A 21145-nucleotide genomic window follows, 5' to 3' on the forward strand; every position below is an offset into this window, starting at 1 on the left:
ATTTTGCATGATTTAGTTAATTTATCATTATGAATCATTAAAAATGAATTGATAATGGTAAGCCATTATGTTGAGTAATTTTATAATTGAACCATCAAACTGTCATTTTCTATGACTATGTGTCTCTCAATGATGAAGACTGAGAGACAATTGAGGGTTTCTCTTCGTTGCTCTAACATTATTGTACGTTTGTAGGAAATAAACATCACCGAGCTTTGTGGCGATGGCTGCTCCATTCGGCCAAGCTTATGGATGATCCTATTGGTCCTCGCCTCTTATTTCGTCAATAAACTTCTATAGCAATAGTGATCCACGGTGCTAACCTGATTTTAAATTCGGCGTCGATTCTCAGCGTAAATTGCTAAGGTCACGTCGATCTGCTGGACTGTGATATCGCATCCCAATCATTAACGATCATCATCACCATCATCTTGTACCAAATGACTCATCATATTTTAGTCAGTTATTAGCTAAAATACATTATCGATTTGTATGTTGACTATAATAATGTTTATATTGCTACCGCTAACTATGTCAAACATAAACTTGTTGCTGTTTTGTTCATCTTTAAGGTTATTGTTATCTTGTTTGTTCCAACTGAATATGTGTAAATCATTCATACTATTTTTCTTCTCTATTATGGCTACTCTAATTAATCTAGACTGTTTTAAATTGATCTCATTGATAGTTAATGTAATGTAATTTATTTTGACATGTATTTATCGAAAACCCATCGAATTGTTTCAAAACATACTTAAAGTTCACTTCAACAAAGTCAATTAAGAGATGATTCTTGGTTTATCTGTTTACATAGAATATTACTGCACCCCTCAATCATTTTTGAGAAAATAATTCCCATCGTTTATCACTTCCTCTTATTAGGTAACATACTGCTATTTACAAAATCGTTGAGAAAGTATAAGTGTCTGGTAAATTCCAAATGTTTATATTCTATAAAATTAATCATGAACTCATTAAAGTTATTAAGGATATTTTATCCAATCATGGTGTGATATTTTTTATATCAGATCAGTGTTAGATTCATTCGAGTCATGCACATGATCAACAAATAACATCAATTGTTGATGTCCAATAGTCAATGCTCTCTGAGACAACTTGATTATGACACGATGTGGAAATTTATGAAAATCAACGACAATCTTATGATATTTTAATGTTATATGCAAGAAACATGACAGCATGTTCACTGATTTAAGAATAATTCCAAATTCTAAATGGGTTACTTGAAGTTTTCTTTGGATATTTTGAACTTTGTTTGCCACAAACTGGACTTCATGCCCATAGATTTAAGAACACTTCAAAATTCTTAATGGTTACTTGCAGGTTCTCTGGGTATTTTGAACTTTGTTTGCAATAAACTAGACTTCAAGCACTCTGATTTGAGAATCATTCCAAATTCTAAAGGATTTATCTATTGCAGGTTCTTTGAAATTTGTTTGCAATAAACTTGACTTCATTCCCACTGTTTTGAAAATAAATCCAAATACTAAAGGATGTATCGCAGGTTCTTTGAACATTTGAACTTTATTTGCAATAACTTGACTTCACGCCCATTGATTTGAGAATAGATCCAAATTGTGAAGGGTTACTCAAAGGTTCTTTGGGTATTTTGAACTATGTTTGCAATAAACTTGACTTCATGCCCACTGATTTGAGAATAATTCCAAATTCTAAAAGGTTACTTGCAGGTTCTTTGGGTATTTTGAACTTTGTTTGCCACAAACTTGACTCCACCCACTCTGATTTGAGAATCATTCCAAATTCTGAAGGATTTATTGCAGGTTCTTTAGATATTTTAAACTTTATTTGCAATAACTTGACTTCATGCCCATTGATTTGAGAATAATTCCCAATTGTAAAGGATTACTTCCAGGTTCTTTGGATATATTGAATTTTGTTTGCAATAAACTTGATTTCCTGCCCACTGATTTGAGAATAATCCCAAATTCTAAAGTATTACTTTCAAGTTCTTTGGATATTTTGAACTTTGTTTGCAATAAACTTTACTTCATGCTCACTGATTTGAGAATAATTCCAAATTCTAAAGGCTACTTGCAGGTTCTTTGAAATTCAAAATAAAGCTTCATTAGAAGATAATAGCCCAACAGATGGAGGAACCAAAACACCTTATGATAATAAAAGTATAAAGTATAATCAATGTAATCTTTTTTTTCTTCAAGATAAGAATGTCATTGAATAGCTCGAAATAATTAGATGGTACAATATCCATCAGTAAGATTGTTGTTGATTGGCAGTCATTTAATGCATTTTATCATTTGCTTTTCTTTCCATTCCAATTGATTGTTCTAGATCTTATTTTAAGGGATAACGTGGCGTAATGTAAAGTCATAAATAGTTACATATTTCCTAACATTCATATTATGTCCCATTAAGCATGTAATCGAATAAATTTATTCCATTAAAATAATATAAATGAATCACTGAATATTATTTGTTTCTTGGATAGAACTATTATAATACGGGGTTTTAATCTAAATTCAATTGAAAAGGTCTCATCTAATTTCAATACTTCTTGCATTTTGTATTTCTCATCGTTTTTTTATTCAATCATTCCATAGTATTGTCCATAGTTGACTAATTTTTCCAATGTCTATCAATATTGTTTTTCTGGCATAGAAAGAGTAAATTTTCTATAGATAAAGAATACATTCTATATTAAAGTTCCGATATGAATTGAAATCAATTTCTAATTTAGAGCTTTGAGCTGTTATTAGAAAAAATCATCTTATCTGGATTATCTGCCATGAACATAAAAAAATCCATTTAACAAAAATCATGTTGTACCCATGAAACTATTATTGTTAAATCTCTTTCAAACTCACTAATACGTGCCTCAATATAGTCCTAAGTCCTACTCTGTTATTGTGCTGAATGATTCTAATTCATAGTTATGCTAATATGAATTAGAGTACTCGAAATATATTTTATGGTATGAAAAAAATTTACTTCATTCCTTATTAACATTGGTTAATTTATAGATATTCAAATTATACATAAATATGATAGCACCCTTCATCTAATAATCTTGTATTTTTTCAAAAATTATTGTAAAATTATCAATCGTTGAACTAGTTACTATTAAAAATAATATCGATAAGACAAATGTGTTACTGTTTTTAAATAGTCATCTTCGTTGATTCTTCTATGTATGCCATAACTTACAATAGCTTGTAAATGATGGTAAATATAATTTTTCCTCGAAATGATGGAGTTTCCAGTAAAATATGTCAATGAATCCAATAGAACTATCCAAAAGATTATATTGCAGAGCGGTGCCGAAAATACGGTGAAAACCATAGTTTTCAAACAAAAACCAATAGTCATGGACTTTCTTAGCAAAATTAGATAACTGTACTTGAACTCTTTGTAAGAATTTTATCAATATTGCCTAGTTGTTTTCACCTTGAAATGTTAATTCTGAAAAGAAAGACCAATTACTACAGTATTATCAATTTATACGAAATACGATTCTCATAATATTCTAGTTGAACTTAATTATCCACACCTCTACATTACCATAATCAAGGTTTAAGACCGTAATACACTCTTTATTCTAGTAAAATTTTGAATTTCACAATTTTTAAAGTCACTATCCATAATCGGTTATCAGTAGAACCAATTCTATCCTGTTAAATCTTAGGGGCATTCGAATAAATATAGCTTCAATTATGTGTACATTTTTAAATACAGTATTGAGTTTTTTTTCTGATTCCACTCGCAATCTCATAAGAAGAACATTTTTCATTTGTTTATCCCTATTCAAATTACATTCTTCTTTTCAATGCTTATCAATAATGAAAAATTTATTCTATATTCCACTAATCAATATTTTTAATTATAAAACGCCGTCCATTATAAAATGTTTGTATTTATAATGTGGCAGGTGGTGATGTGCCAAGTTCCTTAGACTCAATAATTTTCTGTGTCAAGAATATTATCGAACTTTTGCTTGTATACTTGCTACATATACGTATTTAAGAATATTCTGCATTTAATAACAAAACTCACTCCCTAATAAAAATGGGTTTTCTACATTCCATAATAATATTGTCAACTGAGATATTTAGAACTACCCGTTGTTATTGAAAGTGATGGAAATTCCGTATTATTCAAATAGACTAACTTGTTACAAATTCATCTTATGGAATCTTAGCAGTTTCCCTACCAAAGATATGAATGATATTCTTGTTATTTTTAGACATCAACCACTTGCATATTAAGAGCTGAAACTTTATTTGTATTTTTTTTAACCAACATATTCAATGTCATTTGTTTGGTTGATATTAATGTCTATGTAAAAATGAAATTGTACTATAAACTTTTATATGTCATTCAATGATGTGTAATAATTATTGACTCCAGATCTGCCTTTTGTTATCGCTAAATAAACATGAATTACTTGCAGTTTCATTTGCTTTCACGTAATTTGCCTCCTCCAGCCACTAGTCATTAGTCATTGGGTAGTCTACAAGATTATCTAACATTTTTAAAGCCAAATTTATCTATTCTTATTTGATATGAAGTAAGCTATGAGATTTGTAAAAATAATTGCCATACTCCAATGTTGATGGAGCTTGTTCATATTGTTGTTGTAGCTTTTTCAATATTTAGCTTGTGACCAAACTAATTATTATAGAGCTCTAACTTTAGAAGCTCAGCGATAATTATTTTTGTTTTTTAATTGAAAAGTTGTAACATTTTTACAATTAAGAGATTATGTGAGAATAGAAAGTTAAAATAACAATAAATAGTATTATTTTGAACCGCAAAAGAACCTAAAAAATCACCCAATAATGTACGATGATTAAAACAATGATCCATGACAAATGTCAGTATGATAACGAACTGTTATGAATGGGTTTTTGCTGCTCAGATTTTGATTCATTTTTCCAATGATAAAGCTTGTTTGAATAATGAAGCTTAATCACAATAATTCAATTACACTGTCCAGTCTGTTTCTCAATCCTTTTTTAAAATTAATTGTTATAGAGTTATGCTTTTAATTGAAATTTCACACACTTCCAAAATTCAATAATAATAGTACTGAGCTTGAAATGACTACCTAATAATTTGGTTAGCCCCATGCTCAGTAAATTTTATGTAAAAATATTAAAAATCCATGAAATTTATAAGTTTCTGATTAGGTTTGGCACTAGAAGTTGATGTACCTCAATAATTGGTAAAATTGGGTCTATAATATATTATATAATTGGTTGTCATATTTGGAATCTCCAACCTACAATGCCGAGGTCACTTGTCTTATATCACAGTCAAAAGAGTATGTTGTATTTTGTCTGTGCTCTTACTTATCTACAGAACTCAAATAACGATCCGATTTCAAGAAAGCATTAGAAGATTTTTTTCATGTGAATGTCAATATTTTCTATAACAAAGAGAACTTGAAACTCAGAAGCGCGGTCTATAACTCAAATGTTTTATTCCAAGATAAGGAAAGGAATAACAGTATTTTGGTCTATTCTATTTCAAACTATTAATTTAATTTTATTGTACAAGCACTCGCATGAGACCAGCTTTTCCAGCCAAAAGATGTACGATAATTTATATAATTATTAGATGAACAGCAAGCACGTTTCTCATTATAAAATATCTTCTGTAGGAATTCATACATTTGCAGTGACACTATTAGTGCATTAAGGTAAATTATTTGCTTCAGACTGAGGCACACTTGTTTATAAATCCAGACAGGAAATAATCTAGGTGACTAGATCGTACAGAATTGACTGAAAGTAATTATATTCAAGTTTCAGTATATCAGTTTTATGTCTTACTTTAATCTATGATGATGTATCTCGTTCATCAGTGATACAGAAAAAAGGCCACATCAACAATTTATATGTTTATTTCTAACATGGACATTCTATATTTAAAACCACACTATAAGAAAAATGTTTTTTTGTTCAGATTATATCAGAGACGCTATTTCCGATGAACGAGTCTACTTGCGCTGAAATTCATTTGAGAGCTTCATAATAGCTTGATGGTTTGGACTCACCTTAAGCATCGATGGGTCACAAATGTCTCAGAGAATCTAATCCTCGACTCATTTCTTTTAATCATCCATCCACCACTTACTCCAAACAAGCCTGGAGCTTATGTAGGCATCACCCTCGGCAGAAAACAAAAAGAATGAAATAAATTACTCCACACAGTAGTGTATTTCAGTGGCGCCGACTTTTTTTGGGGGGGTGAGGCACTTTCTGATCCGCCCCTAAATGGGGGAGATATGCATTCATTTTTCCCCAATAATCTAACAAAAAATATAAAATCAAAGTGAAAAAGTATAACATTTTTCAATTCAATTTTTTTTATAAATTATTACAATGATTTGAAAATTTAAACGGTAATTTATGAGCTTGTATTTTTCAATTCTATTGACATCCGGTTCTTTTAGAAACTTGTAGAATCTGTAAAAAAACGTTATACTATTGACTAGAGTGTTCTAGAATCACCCTATTTTCATTCACCTTTTACCCTATTCAACTATAGTACAGTTGATGTACAGTTGATTACTGTAGGCTACAGTAATTATTTTATCTATTATATTCGCAAGTTAACCACATTACATTTTCAGGCTATACTTACGTCATATATAAGGATTAAGGGTTCGAGTATTTTGCATGAATTATGGCGTTTATTGTTTATATTTCAAAGACTAGTGCATCTTGGATAATAAATTAATTTCATAATAGAATATGTTATTTTAATATAAATAAAATATACCCTCAGTACCCTTTTTAGTATTTTATCACAACATGTGATAAAATAATTTAAAAGGGTCCTGGGATTTATATTTTATTTATATTAAAAGTAGCCTTAAAGAAAAAGACAATAAAATGGCGTACCAACCAAACATATTTCATAAATGGAAATATACCCTATTGTAAATAAGAAAGGTAAGAGAAGATATGTTATTGTAATAATATGACTTATCTGTAATATGATTTATCCTAATGTAATTAATGTATAGTTTGGCTGAAATAAAGCATTGAATCATAGCCTACCCCTTTGTCCTCCCGCAATAATAAAATCGGCCCCGCTTGGCTATTCACAAATTTTGATTAATAAAAAATTATCATTATTGCTTCTCATAACGATGGCTAGTCAGACGAGATAATTCATAAGGGCGAGTTCTTCCTGTTCATTTTTTTCTTTTAATATGCCTCTTTCAGGTCTAACTTTGTAACTTGACAGCATTACAACATTAGAATTAATGTATTTTGAAACGTTTTCAATTTTTTACATTTGTGTCTTATCTATTCATCTATTTATTTATTCTATTTGTATCGATTACAATGAACTTGGAACTGCTATTTAATAAAATCTTCCAAAAAATAACGGCCTGACGGTTTTTATTTTGAATTGGTATTATACAGTAAAATGCAGCTAAATAGAAACAATATAAAGTTCCAGTTGTAGATTGTCAAATTCTGTTACGCTCCATTGAAGCCCTATACAGATAATAGCTTATCTATAACGAAAGGTTTTCAATATAGATGCAATACAAGCATTTACATGAACTTCTCTATTACAAAGTGAGGGTCCAAAGAATTTAGTAACAGCTCGAATAAACAAATGGACAGATAACATCGAATTGAGCATTATTGGACAATTTAGAGTCTTTAAAATTCAGTGCTCTCCCTCTAGTTTAGCCTACTGCATTGGAACATGCACTCTTGAATTCAGGTAGATGTGATTAATAACTTTATTGTGGTAAATATTCATTATAGCATGGTAAAGCAGAATTTTATTCTTCTCAATCGTTTGGAATAGTGTGCCACAAAACTTAATTCCTCATATAATAAATGTAGGTACTTCTAAAAACCTCAGTGAATCTTTTATACGTTAACAATGGAATATTAGGCCTACGTTAATGTACTGATAATTTGAACATTAGTTCAATGCTATTACTCTGAAAATATTCCAGTAAATTTTGTAGCTATATAAATCAACAATATGTATATGAGACCTACATTCGTGTATAATTTAAAAATTACATAAAACCGTATATTATGCTCTTTTTATCATAGCAATATGTTTTATTATTTATGTAACTTTTACAATATAGGCTAATAAGCATTAATTCTTTAAAGATTTATTATTGTGAATTTAATCGAACAATTTTTTCATTTTTAGCATTTCCGAAATACTATGATTTTATCCTATGAATGATGCGAAAGGAATGTAAACTGGTTCCTGTTTGAAATTTTAAGTGCAATGTGTTGAAAATACAAGTTATCATGTCAATGAAATATTCGAAACTGCATTACTCGTCATCAGGAGAAGATGAATCCTTGTATGCATCAAACATTGTTCGTTATGGATCAACCGTCTTCACGTAAGTAGTCTGATACATTTTCTAATTACAGTACGGTATAGATAAAATATATTTACCTGTTTCATAGAGTTCGATCAATAAAATAATCAATATAAATAGTGGTTATCCTTTGTTTTTCAAAAAAGGAGTTGCGTATTTGAGCAATGACAGAGCTTCATCTTAGTTTTAATTGATCTATTTCACCTTGTCTTCATCAAACTCATGGTTAATCCCGTATGAAGCAAATATGGAATAAATTAAATAATAAAATAGGCCTATTCAACTAATGTATAAACCCACTGTTTTATCTATAAACTTAGATTCTGTATTCTAACTAAATCACTGCATTGGATCACTTGTTATTTGGTAACAAAGACCTTTGATAATATTTTTTCAATGGAATGCAATAAATCTAGAGAAATTTACTCTATTGAGAATTAATTTGTATATTTGAAGTTGAGAATATATCAACTCTATTGTGTTATTAACCAATTATGTATTTAATTATTAATAACTACATGTAAAACAGTGCTGTTATCTAGAGGTATTTCTAAGTAAGTTATGAAACTTATAGGCCCACAGTAATTCATTTCAATTTCTTGAATGAAGATTTCTATGAAAAATTGCATTTTCCCCAACCAACTCATGAATAGGTAGCTTTACATTTAGTCATTATTGTAGCCTATTTTAATTTCATGGAAACATATTTTAGGATGGAAACAAACTTTTTTGAATAGAGAACAACATTCTTCATTATCGAAGAGGATATTATTATACAATAAGTGAAGATATAGATGATTTAGATCAATTAGATTATTTAGAATGTTTAGATCATTATTTTGTTAAGAGATAGCCTATGATAAATGTTTTTTATAGTTCTGCCTATCGTAATTGTAATTTCTAATTTTATATTAAAAGTAGCCCTAAAGAAAAAAGACAATAAAATGGCGTATCAACCAAACATATTTCATAAATGGAATGCAATTTCATATTTCATATTTTAAAATAATAATTTTTCTCGCATTATTTACAGGCTTAGTGAAAAGAAGAATCCTCGTAAAGTACAAACCACCAAACCCAGTCTTCGAAGATTGGTAAGTTATAACATACCATTGATGGTTTTTTTAGTGAATGCTTATCTATATAATTAAAATCAATTGAAATTAAAATCGATTGAAAACTAAATAATAATGTACGTTGTAATTGAATTAGAATATAGGCCTGTTTGAATAAATTTCAAATTGATTAAAATTGCACTGCAGGGTTCTTAGGTTCGAAACCCGCCGTTATCTTAGGCATTGTCGTTTGATTATCTCATCAATCATCGATACGTGCACTTTCTATTACCCACACACAGACAAAAAAAACTTATGTGGGAATCATCCACAATAAAAAAATATTTTTCTATTATGAAGAAACAAAATAATTGAGACTCAGTGTGAAATATAAATTAATATACTGTATAAAATGACCTGAATAAAACGATAAAAAATACTCAATGTGATTAAAATTCAAGGAAGTCAGAATTTTGTAAACTCAATTTGAAAAAATAGTTTGTGAATTAGTAAAAAACTACCAACATGTTTTTTTCTTTAAAACTATCAGCTTTAAAAAGTATGTTTTAGTTCTTATTCTTTGACCTCGAACTGATTCAAGACATGGAAAATGATTCGATTGTCTAGATTCGATAATTTATTGTCATCGACCCATGTATCAGAATTCTATGCTAAATCGAGATCAATTGAGATTTTACTATAAATGAATAATGCTTGAGTAGAATTTCAAATAATTTCTCAATTGTGACGCAATAAGAGCATGCTCCACTTGCATTTTAACTATACTGTACTATCTCAATCATGCTCAAGTAGAATTTAAAATGATTTTCCAAATGTGTTGCAATAGGAGCATGCTTCACTTGGAAACAATAAGTGAATGAATGAAAAATATGCAAGCGTTTAACCACTGTGCTTAGTAGTGTGGAAAACCAAAGAAGTTAGAGCCAGATGATATTTATCTTAAATTTCAGCCTGATGGTTGAAATAGGACTTGAATTATTCCTGTTATCTCCTACTATAGGCTAATTTTGAATTACCATTTTCTCTATTTTGGTTTACTTATAAATAATTTGAATTCATTCTTTTACTTTTTTTCATTTTCTCTGATCAACATGTCATTAGTCCTATTTGGAATCTTCATGTTTTCCCTGTTGCACTCGACTTGATAACACCGAATGAAATTATAAATTAGCTTATAACAGCGCGATAGTATCCTGTTGATGGTTTCTGTATCACTAACTTGTTACTCATTACATTTATTTCTTTCTTCTTTAGTTTCAGTGTGCAACAAAATTCGACATTCTTTTACTTTCAATAGGACTGCTGTTTTCTGTTCTTAATGGCTCAGGAATCCCAGTTCTAGCATTTGTTTTTGGGCAGATGACCAACACGTTCATTTGGCAGGAGACAAATGTGAGTGATTTTATTCATGTGATACAATAGGACTACTTTATGCTAATCATTGGAACTCTAGCACCTGGGAAAAACTGAACTCATTCATTAGGATTCGTTCAAACAACTTAATTCATCCAAAACATAACAATGTTGGAGAAAAACAGATGCTATCCCAAAACTTCTTTCCTTCTTGAATTTAGTTTATTAAATTGTCCAAAGAAGGGACAATATTTATTCAATAATTGATGAAGAACAATACAATCACTAATACTCTAATATAATTTAATGTTGAAAAATAATTGCAATAAATTGGAATTGGATAAGTCTTACTAGATCACAGTGATCTGATCATTTCTTAGCAAATTTGATATAACTTCTCAAAATGCTTTCTTCCAAACTAGAAGAGCTATCGTAAAGTTGATGGCACATTCAATGTTATGCAATATCAAGAACGATATTGCAAGAATGCATATAAATTTTATATTATGATTAATTAAAAATTATTTAAACTGTATTTATTTAAAACTTTTGAAGTTGTTATAATACGGTAACTTACTTTGTCTTGAATTTCTTGTTCCATCACGAACTGCTTTGTTTCATAAATTTTCTATACTAAAATGGCGACTTGCAGACTTAATCAATCGTGAAAAATATAAAATATTTACTCACTGACTGAATCATGCTTTCAAATCGCATGGGATCAATTTTGAACAGAATACTGTGCATCCCATGAAATACTGTACATTAAAAGAATCCCATGCGATTCGAAAGTCATTGAAAAGATATTTTTTGAGTTCTATTTTTCATAATTAATCACTGGTGAGGCTGCAGATCGTCATTTTAGCATAAAACTCGGCTTGATTGTATTATAGTAGGAATATTATAAGAGTGTTATTTCCTTAACAATCTTCTCACCTTTCATACTTCTGGATAATGCTTTAGGTAAGTAGTCCAAATCATGACTGTATTACAATAAAATAAGGTGACTCTTATTGAATCCTCCACTTTTCATTTTATTTGCAAATGTGGTTGTTAGTAATATATTAATATTATTAAATTTCTCCAGGGGCTACAAAATCTCCGAGTATTGTTCAATACAACAAAACATAATCCTTTTAATGTGGCCTTATTGAGGATGGATACAACATCTGGAACGTAAGTTGATTGAAAATTCATTTATGTATTTTAAGAACCATAAAGACTATATCAGAATGATGACAGTACCATGGAGAAATTTGTAATTGCTATTTTGATCTGCATGATTCATCATTCCGGTTAATTATTTGCATTTGGATAGATTATAGTTTTGTTGATCTATTAAGCAACCAATCTTTAATCAAGCAATTATTAAATGTTTCAGTATGTATGGTATTTAGGTGACCATTTTACTGAGTTGATAATCAGCATTTTTTATATTATAGGCAAATTAACAACTACTAAACAATGCTCAATTGAAAATTTAATTATTTTCAAATCGGGCTAGTTAGATTAATTCAATTTCATGCAAATTTCAAAGAAGTTATATGTGATTGATAGTGACATTTGGAAAGCCAAATTGCCAAATAATGAGTACTTCTCAAATAATGTACCGAATTTTATAAATCTATCCATAGATTACTCATTTCGCCTTTAATTCTACAGCTGTGACACATGAATTCTCGAGTCATTCCAATGCTCTTGTATTACTTTGCATTGCAGATCGAGCGATAGTCCAACAACTAATTTGTTTTCATCTGACGAATTTCTTCAATCTATGAACAAGTATTCATTGTATTATTTCTACATTGGAGTGGTTGTATTGTTCTCCTCGTTTATACAGGTATGTAATTTTAGTACCATTATTCACAATAAATGGAAGTTCCATTCAGTAAGCCATTCTCCAGTTATAAAAACACAAAGAAGTTTCTACAGAGTAGTCAAAAATTACGAATTTATTTTGAGAAGAACACCAACATGTTTGAAGTAAGTAGTGTCTTGCTCCAAATAAATTCGTAATAATTGACTAAATCTTTTTGTTTCAATTTTGAATATAAATATTAATATCACTACATCTCAAATAACACTGTGTCAGAATTTATTATCCCGTATTTTAGAAGTAAACGTTTTATAATTATTTATAATATAATGATTATACGAGATGATATGTGATGGAGTCTATTATTTGTGATCTGAACAATTGAATTTTAATTTCAAATTCGAGATATATTATTACTTCGATGAAATTTTAAGAGTAAAAACTATCTATTGGTTTATGTTCAGCTGGAACTTGCACCGCTTCTCTATATTCTAGAAGGGGTTATTCATTGTAGTTTAATGCAGTATTTGAAGGAACTCTGATCTCTGCCTATATTGTGTTGCAGACTGCCTGCTGGGAATATTCAGCTGAACGCCAGGTTCAGCGGTTGCACAGAATTTTCTTCAGTCAAATACTTAGACAGGATATTTCTTGGTATGAAACAAACAATGAGGGAGATCTGACCAGCAAACTTTCTGAGTGAGTAGTCCGTCACTAGTTAGTTTACCTATTCATTCAAACTCAAGTATTAATTCATTTATATATGAAGTACAGGGTTGGGCAGGGAGGTATGGATTATTTGAAATAACAGTTACACACTTATTTTTAAGCAAAACTCAAAATTTTTAGTGTGTACCTAACTTGGATGTTGCCATTATAAAAATTAAAGGGAAAAATTAGAACATTGATTATGTACGAAAACTAAAATCTGTTAAATGCTGTCCATTTTTCTCCATATACACTCCTGTAGACGTTGTGAGAAGTTGTCCACACTCCTCTGAAGCATTGCACGTGGTACCGCTTGAATTTCTTGCGTTATTGTTTCACTCAGGGCTTCAGGGGTTCTTGGTTTGTTTATTTAAACACGTGCTTTAAGGTAGCCCCATGAAACTAATTTTGGGCCTTCGTTTTTTCGTCAATACTGTATGGTTTCAACAGGATGGGGCGACATGCCATACATCGAGAGCAGCTATGGAATTTCTAAGGCAGACCTTCCCTGGACGCCACATTTCGTTGCGTGGAGATGTGGAGTAGCCTCCTCGGTCACCGGACCTGTCACTTTGTGACTATATTTTATGGGGCCACCTAAAAGCACGTGTATACATAAACAAACCATTTTTATTTTTCTTACATAATCAATGTTTCAATTTTTTCAATTTTTTTTATAATGGCAACATCCAAGGTACACACTAAAAAATAAATTTTTAGTTTCGTTTAAAAATAAGTGTGTAACTGTTATTTCAAATCATCTATACCTCCCTGCCCAACCCTGTATTTAGGTATATTTATTTGAAGTTTAAACTGAAGTGAGTTTCTATTCCCATTCTCCAATGGAATACGGTAATTATTTGATTTTGAGAATAAATTGCTTTCCATATCTTGTGACCGAACACTTCCATACCGGTACTACTCTTTTTCACAGAACTATTGGGAATAAGCACATACCGAGATTACATGTGAGTTTCATCAAGAGCTTAGCTTTTTATGGTACCGGTAAACGTTTTTCAAGCTTTAATTATATCAAAGCGGTGTTAGCTTAAATTATCAAGCAGATATAGCAAAGAAATTCATTTTCTATTACAGGCTTTGGTTATTGATGTGGACGTTTCTCAAGATGCAAGCGCAATACTCAGCAAGTGACTTAACCGCGCTTTGCTATGTACGGTAATTATTGGTTTGAAATTGGGAACCAATCATTATTAAAGAAACGAAAGTAATTATCGGAATTATCTTCTATATCCAACTTATTCCCACTACATGTATTCTTATACTAATTTATTTTTTCTATATTTGGTATTTCAACTTTTATTTTTCACTTCAGAATAATAATACTGCCAACTCTCCAGAATAAATAAATCTCCCTCTTTCATTGGACATGACATGACGTCATAGTAGTTACCAAACGTGTTCTTGTGGCCAACTTCAAAATTTTTTCCCAATACAAGGGTATATGAACAATAGCCTACCCGGTTTTATTCTTATAACTGAATTCAACCTATTGTTAATTTTCATTTCTAATTTTTTGTACAGTGATTTGGAGAGGATACGAGAAGGCATTGGAAGCAAGTTCAGCATGATTGTGCAGACGCTTGCCACATTTGTGTCTGGCTTGGGAATTGGGTTGTATGTGAACTGGAAACTGACAACTGCGATCATTTCCATAGGACCAATTCTGATTGGCTTGGGAGGATACATGGCTAAGGTATGCACATTTTCTCTGAGTCATGATTGATCATTCATTTCAATCACATTAAGATATATGATTTGGTACAGTGATTTGGAGAGGATACGAGAAGGCATTGGAAGCAAGTTCAGCATGATTGTGCAGACGCTTGCCACATTTGTGTCTGGCTTGGGAATTGGGTTGTATGTGAACTGGAAACTGACAACTGCGATCATTTCCATAGGACCAATTCTGATTGGCTTGGGAGGATACATGGCTAAGGTATGCACATTTTCTCTGAGTCATGATTGATCATTCATTTCAATCACATTAAGATATAAGTGACCCTGCAAAAACTGATAAACTTAATGTTAACTGAATTCAGAGAGCAATCTTACAGCGGGGACTCTGTCACTATCAATCCTGATGAGAAGATTGAGACTGTTCCTTGAAGATCACCCATTTTATGCAGTGAATGAGTTTTTAAGTTGTGAAAATACCACTGTGCAAACGGTATTCTGCTTTCCCGTTGATTAATGCTCTTGCTTTTTTGAGTGCATATTTTGTTTTCTTTGACTTGTCTATATATGTTCTTTTTTATTTTATGTACTATTACTATCTATTCATGAGACTAATGAGCAAATTTTATCGAACCTAACCTACTAAATAAAAATAAAATACAGTAAAACTCTCACTTGAATCTCTTACTGCTAATAATAATATTATGTACTTAAATTATATAACGGTACTATAAAGCATGCTTTTATTATTTCACTCAATCACTGCTCTGCTTTTTCACTTGAAACCACTTGCACTACACTAATTTAAATGGCTTCCTCCTTTTGAGCCTCCGCACCAATCCTCCGTTGTCTAGCAGCTGTATTGCCTTGACGTTGTTGTGTTGGTGGAGCCGTGCTTCATGACTCTCTGCATACCGCTGAATCTCACAGGATACCAGGTTGACTCCCAGATCTCTAAGGATGTCGCTGATCCGCACATACCAAAGAGCATCAACAATGTTTCTGATCACCTTGGTCTATACATGTGACACGCAATGTGGAACACGTTGGACAGAAACACATGAAAAGTAATAATAATCAAATATGATAATATCATTCTGAAAGCTGCGTTCAAACTATTCCATGATTTTTGCTGTGTATTCCAGAGCATTGGTGAATCAAAGATCGAGCTTCAGATAATTAATTGCAGTGATTGCTAATTAGGAAGGAGTAGAATAATTTTATTTCATACTTATTACAAATATTTTTCACAATACTTTACTGTATCCTTCAAAATATATTTATTGTTTAGCAAGCGTCCAATGCGGCAGCTAGAGAACAAATGAAGTATGCAAAGGCTGGAGGAATTGCTGAGCAGACTCTGAATGCAATTCGAACCGTGACTGCATTCGGTGGAGAGGGCATCGAAGTCGAGAGGTAAAAACTACCGTAACCGTATCTGATTCCTGTGAGTTCTAATCCACCCTATTCATGGATCTTGATTAATTAAAGCATTGAATTTCTAATAAATACAAGTAAATATTTAGTGAAAAGTGATTTTTTATATTTTATATATAATATTCAGTGAATTGAAAGTTAGTATTTGTTAGTGCTATATCGCCATTAAACAAACATATTATAGTCTTATGGGCCAATTCATACCACTCAAATAGTTTTACTACTATTATTGTCATTGTATTATAATTATATAGATACCGTAGCTTATTTAAGGCTGTGCAAAGGCTAAAAATAAACTTTCTACTGGTGATATTTTTCAAAGTATTTCGATTTGTATATACTATCAAGCTATCAAAATTAAAAAGTTTTCTCAGAAAATTTTTTTTTTCGATCATTACTTTTTGAGATATGAGCGCCTAAAGTTAAAATTTTTGTGCCAGAACATTTCAAGTTAGGTGAATGATAAAACCATGAGATTTTAAGGATAGGTTCTTCATGGTATTTTTGATCTAATAAAACAAAAATGTTCTGAGAATATCATTTTCTCAGAAAATTATCCAATTTACTAAACATGACCAAAAATAACTTTTAGTTCAGTTATTTTCGGTCATTTTTGGTAAATTGAATAACTTTCTCAAAAATTGACATTTTCAAATTTTTTTTGTTTTATTAGATCAACAATACCATGAAGTATATCTATCATCTATATCAATCTATCCTTGAAATCTCATGGTTTTATCTTTCACCGAACTTGAAATGTTCTGGCACAAAAATTTAAACTTTACACGCTCATATCTCAAAAAGTAATCGAAAAAAAATGTTTTTTCGAGAAAACTTTTTTTATTTTGATAGCTTGATAGTAAAGAAATCAGAAAACTTTGAAAAATATCACCAGTAGAAATTTCTATTTTAGACTTTGCACAGCCTTAAACTACTTGCATTAATGTTTATCAATCATACCAAAGATACACATTTTCACCACAGATACATCAAAGCGTTGGAAGAGGGCAGACAGGAGGCAATGTCCAAGTACCTGAAGTTCTCGATTGGTGTCGCTCTCATCTTCCTCTTGACAAACTCCTCTTATGGCCTGGCTTTCTGGTATGGAACAGAACTTGTTTGCGACGGCTACTCGTCTCCAGGAAGTGTTTTTACAGTAGGTGACGCCAATCAATACTTACAAATCAGTAAATAATACTTACTGGATAGAAAATCTTCTCATGTATCAAATCTTTTCACCAAATCTTGATTTAAATCTTTTCACTTTTTGAAATTCTAATAGTTTGAAATGAATATTCAAACTATTCTGACTATTCAGAAAGTTTTGAAACAAGTAATTATTGTTCCCAAAAAGTTGAAGATTACTCAAGAAACAACTTAGGTATTTCGTATATGGTGTAAAAAGAAATAATATCAATGTAAATAGGATGGAAAATGAACTGTATTCTGCCTTTAAATAATAAAACAGTTAAATATTATCATATGGTTTCAGAATTATACTAGCAGCAATTTTTTATAGACGCTGCCAGTTTGAATTTATTTCAAGTACGGTATACATTCTATAATAAAGAGGTAAGAGTCGTTGCTCAATAAAATCACTTAAATATGATAAGATCAATTGATATTTTTCTTGACATGATCATCTTACTCTGTGTAATAATGAAAAGGTGCTTATAAAATAATGTTGATTAAGTATTGTTATTGCATCAATCCAGGTGTATTGAAAAACAATGCAATGATGTGTGGACATGCTCTATTTTCAGGTATTTTTCAGTGTACTGAGCGGCGCATTTGCCATCGGGAACAGTGTTCCCTACCTGAACGCCATCAGCACAGCAATAGGCTCGGCAACCACCATTTTCACCATCATTGAGAGAGTGCCACAAATCGATCCTTACAATAAGGATGGCTTCAGACCGACCACTGTACACGGACACATTCAGTTCAAAAAAGTTGAATTCTCCTACCCTTCCAGACCAGATGTTAAGGTAGGCCTATAATGTGTTTACATATTTACCGTATCGGTTTCTGATTTCTGAAAATGTAATCCATCAACAGTATTGAAAAACTAGATAAATGAATGAGTAATGTAGGCTATAGTGAGGTTCACGCTTTAATGGCAGTGGATAAAGAAAGGAGAACAGCGTTGCCGATTCTCTGCCCTAATGCTAATTATATTTCTACATTGTCAAAAACAGATTTGGCATCGTTGCGGAGCTAATAAAGGATAGCGCTGCCTGCTTTGTCTAATGATAGACAAGAATAGCATCATCAATGTTAATCAAATACTGCCATTGAAACGTGGACCTCACTATAGTAAACTACTTGTGATCGTTTGTTGTATGTCTGTTTCGTGTGCCTATTATACATAATAGAATTATTAATTTGTAGTAAATTTGCACTATGTTGCAATGCTTCTTTGTAAAAATGAACTAGATACATTAATTCGAAATTCAATTCAAAACATAGTGTTTCACATGATATACCGTACGTACTGTATTGACTTTAAATATACATTTCAAAATTTTTTATGAGGAGAAGATGGTAGAAGAAAACCGAGAAGCGGTCTTTTAAAAAGAGCTCAGATCTCAAAATAACAGAAACAATCTTCTGGCTACAATCGCCAGACATACCATTTTCATGTAATCAGCAATATTCAAATTCAATTTAAATGCATTGACCCAATGCAACAATATCAATTTTATAATATTCTTGTTCATGAGAAGAACTTTTCTTCCCAATTTGTAGATAGTGAGTGATCTTATACAATTATAATATATTTGATTCAGCTCCTAAGAAACAAACTACGGTATGTTTAGTATTGTGAAAAATAAGTTTTAATTCTAATCTCTAGATAGTGAGTGATCTCACTATAATTATATATTTTGATTATACTCAGCTCCTAAGAAACGAGCTATTTTTAGTATTGTACGCTCATAATCAATATGAGCCTACTATATAAGACACATGAGTCATATATTCTCGACTCTTCTTAAGTAATTCTCGGAAGATACAGGCTTATGCGCCACGAACCTATGCATTTCACTTCTCATCAGCTGATGCTATGTGTATTATATTATGTGTCTTGCTGTTCCTGTAAAAAACATACCTATGCGCGGATCTATGGCGCATAGGTCTGTACACACCTATATACTCGTGTAGCTATAAACCTGTTTTAGAACAGGTAAGAACTATATGTAAGTATCTTCTGGGGATAGTTGTTGTGAAATCAAATCAAATCGTTTATTGCACAAAAAACATGGTAGGTACAAATAATATTTCTAAATAACAGAATATTGTGCTACACATTGGCAAAAGAAAAATTGTACGCCGAAATATGTGGCATAAACTTCTTATAGGCTACAAAACTACAGATTTAATGTGCTCTGATCCAATTTTGTCATTTTATAAGGCAACCTCAGACTTGTTTGATTTTTATGGAGAAAATTCAAATTGACAAAAAATTCAAAAGTAACAGAGTGAAAATTCAAAAAACTCAATTTTTCCCCTGTATCTTTTCATCAGGTTTTGAAGAAACTGCACCTTGATATCCCGCCGGGTAAGACAATCGCCCTAGTCGGGCCTAGTGGCAGCGGAAAAAGCACTATTCTCAATCTCCTCATGCGATTCTATGATCCAGACAGTGGATACGTAAGTTCACAGAAATTAGAAAGTAGTTATCAGATATTAATCATGCGAGTATAATAATAGTGATTCGTTCTAATTTCATTTAATTACGATCAAAATGAGACTATTATTCTTACTTCAATAAGCGAGTGATAAATAGTTATGAATAAGTTTCATTACGGTATGCTCTTTATGCATTATATGATGATAAAGCTTTTATTTTCATTGTTATATGAATTGTATGCTAAAACTTTGGATCAAAATTGTGTCTGCAGTTACTGTATGAAGTAGCTTTATATAGTAACTTTCTTTGTGAATAATGAATAAAAAAAAATAAAAATATTCAAAGACCTGAAGCATAGTAACATAAATGTAACCACCTTGTAAAAGATGGAGTAGGCCTACAAAGCCGCAACTGAACGTTGAGAAGTGATTCATGTAAACTCGTGATGACTAAGATCACCTATGGCATCTCTTTTTGCGGACGACACTACAGCTTTAATCACCAGTAGGAACAGTGAATGTTTGATAAGAGAGGCTGAGAGGTGTCTTGCTGAATTAAATTCGTGGTTTGTTCAGAATAGTCTTAGTTTGAACTTAAAAAAAAACTTAAGTAATTCCCTTTAGTAGAGAGTATAGAGTATAAAAGTTTTGGAATAAACTTGAATACTCAGAGTAGAGTTGAAACTTCTGATTCCACGACATTCTTCGGTCTGATGGTGGAGAGTGATTCGAAATGGAAGCTACATATTTCTCATGTCACTAGTAAATTGAATAGAACCTTGTTTGCATCAAGAGTAATGGCTAGAGTAGGGAGTGAAAAAACTGTTCTTTTGGTTTATCACGCTTATTTTCTCTCAGTTATGAGATATGGAGTAATTTTTTGGGGAAAAATTATAGAGAATAATGGAATATTCATACTGCAGAAGAAAGCCATTAGGATGATTTATAATATTAATACAATGCGTTCTTGCAGACTTCATTTTAAAGAAAAGAGATTGCTGACGACTCCTGCTATTTATATATTAGATTTAGCAATCTTCGTTTTTAAAAATA

General features: G+C 31.1%; 2 protein-coding genes across 15 annotated transcripts in view; both read left to right on the forward strand.

Annotated features, from left to right (window-relative positions):
• LOC111054234 (voltage-dependent calcium channel subunit alpha-2/delta-3) overlaps positions 1–4452 on the forward strand; it is an 84982-nt gene extending 80530 nt beyond the window's left edge. For 8 of the 10 annotated variants that reach the window (XM_022341209.2, XM_022341210.2, XM_022341212.2 and 5 more), the window contains one exon: positions 196–4452. In XM_022341209.2, the coding sequence (XP_022196901.2) occupies positions 196–300 (105 nt within the window). In that variant the 3' untranslated portion in view covers positions 301–4452. The remainder of the gene's footprint in view (positions 1–195) is intronic. The other 2 variants (XM_039421624.1, XM_022341215.2) reach the window with 1 other exon arrangement.
• Positions 4453–7594: 3142 nt separating this feature from the next.
• The window catches only part of LOC111043971 (ATP-dependent translocase ABCB1), a 30735-nt gene continuing 17184 nt past the window's right edge, over positions 7595–21145 (forward strand). Inside the window, exons 1-12 of one of the 5 annotated variants that reach the window (XM_039421626.1) lie at positions 7595–7746; positions 8197–8398; positions 9411–9471; positions 10708–10845; positions 11894–11982; positions 12526–12646; positions 13188–13321; positions 14873–15044; positions 16317–16441; positions 17447–17618; positions 18226–18450; positions 19988–20113. In XM_039421626.1, coding sequence (XP_039277560.1) covers positions 8301–8398; positions 9411–9471; positions 10708–10845; positions 11894–11982; positions 12526–12646; positions 13188–13321; positions 14873–15044; positions 16317–16441; positions 17447–17618; positions 18226–18450; positions 19988–20113 — 1461 coding nt within the window. In that variant the 5' untranslated portion in view covers positions 7595–7746; positions 8197–8300. Of the gene's footprint in view, positions 7868–8196; positions 8399–9410; positions 9472–10707; positions 10846–11893; positions 11983–12525; positions 12647–13187; positions 13322–14872; positions 15045–15121; positions 15288–16316; positions 16442–17446; positions 17619–18225; positions 18451–19987; positions 20114–21145 lie in introns of those variants that run through there. The other 4 variants (XM_039421625.1, XM_039421627.1, XM_039421628.1 and 1 more) reach the window with 4 other exon arrangements.

The sequence above is a fragment of the Nilaparvata lugens genome, chromosome 2 (genome assembly GCF_014356525.2).
Source record: "Nilaparvata lugens isolate BPH chromosome 2, ASM1435652v1, whole genome shotgun sequence".
Lineage (NCBI taxonomy): Eukaryota > Metazoa > Arthropoda > Insecta > Hemiptera > Delphacidae > Nilaparvata > Nilaparvata lugens.